Here is a 7,423-nt window from a genome sequence, read left to right as displayed (position 1 = left end):
CAAAGAGCCACAGGTTGGAGTTGAGCCCATGACCGCTGCAGCAGGTTTGTTTTTAATAAGCTGCCTGTGATGAAATCTTTTCAGAGATCAGTTCAAAACCTTGACTCCACCTCTCCTGTGAAGTAGCTGAGCAGCCTGGATGTGTTTACTCACTGCCTCAGCATTAAACTGTTCGCACAGCACCCGCAACAGTAAAGAAAAATGAGGCGCTGAGAATGACACTGCAGTCCTCGCTTTTTCTGTTTGGCCAAGCTGAGTCATAACATATTGATGTGTTTGTTTTGGGTTTTTTTTTTCTACTTACTTATATCCATGACTGGCCGCTTTATAGAGGCTAACTATTTTCACTCCACAGTGTTCAATCGAAAAATGAAAGAAATGCTGACTCTTTGTGCTAAAACTGTCTCTCCCTTCACCTCCCTTTTCTTGTTTTCCTCAGTGCCAGCAGCATTGACCCTCGACCCTATCACAGCCCACCAAAGACTAATCCTCTCAGACGACTGTACCATAGTGGCCTACGGGAATCTCCATCCGCAGCCTCTGCAGGACTCCCCACGCCGATTTGACGTTGAGGTGTCTGTTCTGGGCGCAGAGGGGTTTTTGTCGGGCGTCCATTACTGGGAGGTGATGGTGTCGGAGAAGACCCAGTGGATGATCGGCGTGGCAAACGAGACAGTCAGCCGCAAGGGCAGCATCCAGATCCAGCCCAGCCGCGGCTTTTACTGCATCGTTATGCACGACGGGAACCAATACAGCGCCTGTACCGAGCCCTGGACCCGCCTCAATGTAAAGAGCAAGCTGGAGAAGGTGGGGGTGTACCTGGACTACCCCAAAGGCCTGCTCATCTTCTACAATGCAGACGACATGTCCTGGCTCTACACCTACCGAGAAAAATTCCCCGGCAAGGTCTTCCCCTACTTCAGCCCGGGCCAGAGCCACGCCAACGGCAAGAATGTGCAGCCGCTGCGAATCAACACTGTACGCCTTTAAGAGCTATACACCTCTGTGGTCGTGATTGTCCTGACAGATGAATCCATCATTGGTGAATTCACAGGACTTGTGTAGGTTTCAAAAGATGTTCAAGAAATCAGTAAAAAAGATGTTTAATAGGGTGTCTGAAATGTTTATTTCTCTCCTTCAGTTCAAGAATTGTGCTCGATGTTGCTCTTAAAACCTGCGCTGTTTTTTGTGACTTGAAACGACCATTCGATAATGGCCTGCACTTGAGCTTCATTCCACGTCTTTAAATGAAAAGATGACACTAAATGGAGACAGAGGGGGCTCCTCTGGGGTCTGTGGCTCAAATGTAAAATAAAAATAAAAAAGAAGTGATTTTCCCTCTCAAAGTGACTGTCCCAGGCACACCTTGCACACTCCCAGGGGGCACTGCCCTCTTTATCAAGCTCCGGCCTCGTCAGACTCGATGTCCCCTCTCTGTCCAGGCGGACACTGAGGACTGGTCACTTGTCTTCTCTGTGCTGTATAGTTGGCTTAGCTTTGCGTGTGGAACGTGATCAACAGCACTCTGCTCCTGTCTTTTTTTTGGCTTATGTTTGGCCAGCAATCCACCCTGAGCTTGTCGAGTCTGTTTTATTTCTGTCCGAGACCATGATGTCGGTTCCTCCTGCAGCTCACATCCACATATGTCTGTTCAGTCTTTGTCATTGCAAGTAGCACAAAGCTCTTGTTCTGTGTGTGCACCAGCAATTGTCCATGCCACTTAAAACAAACTAAACGAATCAAAAAGTAGTTCATAGGCTGCCCATCCTTATCCACTGCCCTGTCCTACCCACTTGGTGGGAAAGTCTATTTGGAGGTTGTCCAGAAATATGCTGCTATTGATGGAGTAAGAACTTGCATGTTTGTGTATTTGAGTATAAAGGGTTAAAAGGAATTTTCTCATCATGCTGGCTCATGTTTAAGCTTCCGCTCTTTCCCCCAAAACCACAAATATGCTAGCCCTTAGCATATACGATACCTGTGGGATATTTGTCCACTTCAGTGTTTCCAGTCGTTCTTTTAAAATCAATGTTATTTAAAATCATATCATTTATGTAGATGAAGTCGAGCTGTGTGTTTTGGGAAATGACGGTTATCAAGGGAAACGTTGATGGATGGATGGATGAACTTTAGCACTAATATACTATTCCTACGAGACTGGCATTCCCGAGGCTGCTGCTGTGTTACATAATAACAGAATCACTGATAATTCCTCTGAGGCTCACCCATGTTTATTTCTTTGCCCCACGTGCCTCAAGGGCTCTTGTTTATCAGTAGTTGTACACAAGTCCTGCAGAATCTAAGAGGCTCCGGTCACTCAGCCAAGTCCAGCATACTGAGAGTTATGTGTGTGTGTGTGTGTGTGTGTGTTTGTTTGTATCTCTGTGGGTGGTGGTGGGCATGTGCGGTTATGTTTGTACGGCTTGGTTTAGCTATAATTTTAAATCCAGCTTTGGTTGTGCTTGATAAAGCCCATCTGGCCGTTAAAGCATACCCATGCAGTGGCCAAAAGTGATTATGACAAAATACTTTGTTATCAGGTAGAACTTAACAGATTTTTCTTTGGTTAATGTACAACAGCAAAAAAACAAAACAAAAAAAAAAACAGTCACCTCACCCTTAATTTTCCACTGTACATCTTTGCATTTGTACGTGTGTTGTCTGTGTTGTCTGTTTAAAAGAAAATCAGGGCAGTGCCCTTGTTTTTTTGTAGGATGTGATTCCGGTATTTGCAGTACGATACAAACGAGGGTCAAATGAGCATTTGCGAGTTATTCTTGGTCTTTGTTTTAGCTTGCACAGATCTGCAGGGGCCTGTTTCAAGAAGCATATCTGCTATGTTGTCTGAATAATGTTGCTGAATAAAACCTGGAACATGTCTGTTTTCTGGGATGTACTCTGCAAAATATATTCAGATAACCCAGTCAACCTGCTTTGCGAAACAGGATTTATATAAATATGTGTGAAGATAATAATTTAAAAAAAAGTTTAGACAATCAGGACAGTATTTAGTCATTTTACTTCTCAATTGACCCCATGAATTGAATTGAGAAGTAAATCCCACCCAGCAGGTGCTTCATGCATGTTAAAACAAGTGCTCAAATCTGACCCCAGTTTGCTGTCTTCATTAAAGACTTTCTGTTTGAATATTAAGAAGGAGATTATTGTGACGTGGTGTTGGGTTACTGGTGGTGGTGACGCTAATGGTTAAAATGATCATGATGATAACTATGACACTTTTAATGATTATAATGATAATTGTGTCTTTTGATGATGGCAGCTGTGCACCCATCATTGTGTGAACACACTCTAGTGTGCTTTTGCTGCTGGAGGTTTGTGAGATGTTTTAATGTACAATAAATTACTGCTAAAATGTCTTTAACTTTGTCCTGGTTTTGGATGAGCATCAACACAGGCTGTAGAGCATCAATAAGGATGCACCAGTCCAATTTTTTCTCCCCCGCTACCGAGTAAAAATCCACCACCAACGCTCTCTTTTTTTTCCCAAATTTAATATCTGCACGCTCCTCTGTGGGAAACTTAATGGAATCATCTTTTATGGAGGTATCATGAGTCTGCACGAGCCGTGACTGAATGTAACTGATAGTGGAAACACTGAATTCTGCTACATTTAATGTGGATGAAGTCATGTCATAGCCAATTCCCGATCCATTTAGGGCAGATACTGATCCGGTATATCCGATCAATGCATCCCTAGTTTCCAACCCTGGGGGGTTCATAATCTCCAAGGGGTCACACTCTAGATCTGAGTGGGTAAGAAAGAGAAATAATTTAAAAATGATCAAATAATAATTTAGCTGCTACGTAAAATGTGCTGATGTTTTCAGACCTATCTCATATCTTTTGAAAGGCTGGATGGTTTTTACCTCCTCAGTCTACAGCCATGCTAGCAGCTCTCTGAGGCTGTACATAGGCACAGTGATGCTTTGAGATTAATGCTAACGTCAGCACAATGACAACGTGGACATGCTGTTGTTTAGCAGGTTTATAGTTTTCCATGTAGGCATGATAACATTTGATAATTAGTACACAAAACACAGCTGAGTCTGAATGTGATCATGCTTTGACTGCAGGCACTACATGAGAAGGTTTGGAAGATTCATGCTTCCATAATCGTTTGTACAAACCTTAAAAGCAATTTATCCAATGGTTGTTGAGCTATTTCAGTCCGGACCAAAGCAGTTGATAGAGAGCCCATTCCATCCATAGAGCCACTTCTTCTGAGAAAGCAGAAAGTACTCTTTGCCTCAAGTGCTCAAAGCTCATAAAAAAAATTGACAAAGGGTTAATGAGTTACCGTGCTGTAGGGGGCATACATGTCAATTTGCTTTAATACTGAATACTGAAACACTGTTTAGTCTTTAATCAGAGAGTGAACATGATCTACCACATTACACTGAGAGCAGGAATATCAAAATAGTTTAAACTGAAACTCACAAAATGAAACTTATCTGAGAGGCAAAGAAATCCTCTATGAAATCCAGGAAGGCTTGTCAATACCTGCTCCAGTTCAGTAAGAGTTTCATGCCAGACATTTTAGTTGAGATGTGCCAAACTCTCAGCCATGCTAAGCCATCCAGCAGGGAGGTGGGAGGTTGCGCACTCTTTTTATTACTGTTCCCCGTTTTGGCATAGGCTGAGGCCCAGGCGTGTGACATGAAGAATAAAAAAGATGTCTGCATGGGTTCAGTGTTCTCTCACTGAGGGTGATCCGCTGCTTTCAATGGGTCCTCCTCATTTGCCATCTGTGACGCGTTTTAATGACTGGTTGTTAAACTGGAGGGAATACATAGTCAAGCAGTTTGAAATCATGATATAAAGTTAAGATCTGAGTCATACACTGCGCCAGAAACCCAGAAAGTTGTGGTTTTTGTAACTTTGTACACTGATGCTTTATTCTTTCACACTCCAAAGCAATTGGGTCTTGTTGCATCATGATTACAGCTGTCCCACAACAAACTGCAGTTTGAAGCAGAGTGCTGTCTTTTCACAGCAGACCCCGAGGACAAGTGGCTTCATATCCTCAGCTTTGATTCAAGGCACTTTTCTCTTCTCACTCCTGTGAGGGAGACATTTTTATCTGAGGAGAAGGTGTCCATCCTGTAATCGACGTTTTTACCTGAGGGGAAAGTGTCCATTAGAAAGTCACTGAGCTCTCCTTTGAGAGACCTATATCTGATTCCAGTCTGATGTGGGTCTCCTGAGGCAGGAGTGTAAGGGTTTTAATCTTGTAAGTGATGGAAAGAGCAGAAATCAAGGCTCATTTCTACCATCACTTACAGTTAAAGAAAATGAGCTGCAGCTGTAAATCCAGTGGCAGGAACAGATCTATTGTCTCTATTGTTATACGTGTTACAGGGTTATGTATTAGATTAAATATTATAATAATTTTAAATAATGATGTTTTTCTCTCTTTTATATATCTGAAAAGGATTTATTGAATTTTGGGCAGCTGGTTGGACATAACAAGCAACCTGAAGATGTCACTTTGAAACTTGACGTGGCGGGCATTTTTAGGATTTTAGGATATTTTGTTGTATTGAACAGTGTTAAGTTAGTTGAAAAATGATTAACGGGTTGATTAAGAATAAAGATTTTAAATTAGTTGCAGCCATACTCTCTCTGTCTAGTGTCCTGGAGGATGTAGTTACAGTATATTCAGGATGGTGGAGTTTCCTCAGATTAAACTTCTCTTTTTCTTTCCTCTACTTTATGTACAGTCAAAGTCAAAACACGTCCAAACATTGAAATAATTATAAGAATAGTCCCGAAAATTTTGAACAAGGGACTTGCTTCAGAAAGCTGAAAAGAAAGAAGTCACATGAAGGTGAATCAGGAGATTGTTAATCTGCCTGCAAGCAGTTAAATCACTCTGTGCGTGTTCTGTTAAAGCAATAAAATGAAACACCATTAGTAAGGAAATTACACAGAGCACAGTCGCTGCACTGAATAGTAACGACTTCAGGAAACTTACAGAAAGTTAAGACATTTCCTCTTAATGTCATCATGCCCTAATTAAAACTAAAAAAATCTCACTCATTAACCTTTAGTCTGTTCACACAATCGTCAGCACAACATTTGATCTTACAGTTATGAAGCAATAATTTGCCTCTGGGTACATCAGGGCATTAACAGTATATCCATCTATCCTAAAATAGGATGAGCGTGGCCTTCCTGTTTAATCTTGCCAAAGTCAGTGTGAGCTGCGGTTGAAGTATTTGTCTGCACAGGTCTCAGCACTTTGAATGAAGAGGTGTGCAGGCCGCTCACTCAGCCTTCAGGCTCCATCAAAGGTAAGATAACCTAAAAATGCCCTCTTTTGTTTCCTGAATCCCCTTCATCCCTCTCCTGTTACTTCCTAAAGCTCATCTATCAAACATTTTAGGAGCTTCAAGCCAGGTCTTTGGTGTCAGTCTGCTCTGAGTTGTTGTACCAGAGTGCCCTCTGGTGTTGACATCTGTGTCCCTGCACACCTTTCAACACCTCAGGCTTGATGGGAGCATATCTGTCTCTACATGAGTACAAGGCAAGTCTTCTGCATGATTTGCTATTTCCAGTTTCTGTATTAACAATTCAAATACCAAAGTAGTACAATGACACACTTTAGTTTAGTTCACTGTTTTTGGCCGGTGCAGTAGCTAGCTGTTAGAATAATTAGTTGGAGACTTGCCATTACAGTGCGGTTGCCAGGCAACCACCAGTCTTGGGGAAGTCCCTGTGTAAAAACAGGTTTTTACAGATTATACAACAGATATAAAGTGTTAATTAGCTGCCTTTAGATGTGGTTTAGAGGAGGTTTTGTTACCTTTTGATAGAGCCAGGCAAGCTGCCCCCCCTCCCCCTTCCAGTTTTTATGTTAAGCTAAGTTAACTGGCTACTGGCTGTAGCCTTAGATCTAAATTTAATAGTAGAGATAAGAGTGATATCAGTCTTCTCATCTTAATCTCTGCAAAAGAAAAAAAGAGAGAAAACTACTACTACTTACCTGTAGATAAAGGACAGAAATATTATAAAGTAAAGTATGATAAGTAAAAGTACTTGTTATGCAGAAAAACTGATGCTGTGACTAATATATATAAATTATATAATCAATACTGATGCACCAATGTATAATTTTACTGCTGTAGCTGGTTGAGATGAAGCTAGTTTTAACTACTTTATATACATTTTGGTTGTTTAGCCCAGTGACTCTCAACCCTAGGTATGGGCTCTGACCCCTTAAAGGATCACAACATAAATATTGAGGGATTCATGAGATGATTCATTCAGCTTTCCATTTTTTTTTAATCTTTATTAAATAAATAAACTGGCCTTGAACAGGTATTTCAGCAAAACTATCTGAGAAGTTCAGAGGAGAAATCTCTCTTTGGAAGAACTTATAACAACTAACAGGCATCTGAAA

The 7,423-nt window shown here is 41.4% G+C and overlaps 1 protein-coding gene across 1 annotated transcript in view; it reads left to right on the top strand.

The window, feature by feature from the left end:
- trim62.1 (tripartite motif containing 62, tandem duplicate 1) overlaps positions 1–3,377 on the top strand; it is a 33,030-nt gene extending 29,653 nt beyond the window's left edge. The window contains exon 6 of the mRNA XM_035662599.1: positions 440–3,377. Within this exon, the coding sequence (XP_035518492.1) occupies positions 440–990 (551 nt within the window). The 3' untranslated portion in view covers positions 991–3,377. The remainder of the gene's footprint in view (positions 1–439) is intronic.
- Positions 3,378–7,423: the final 4,046 nt, after the last annotated feature.

Source organism: Morone saxatilis, unplaced genomic scaffold (assembly GCF_004916995.1).
Source record: "Morone saxatilis isolate NCDOM2014 unplaced genomic scaffold, NCSU_SB_2.0 Contig18, whole genome shotgun sequence".
Classification (NCBI taxonomy): Eukaryota; Metazoa; Chordata; class Actinopteri; family Moronidae; genus Morone; species Morone saxatilis.
Note: the sequence above shows the minus strand (reverse complement) of the source record. Positions and strands in the feature narration are given on the sequence as shown.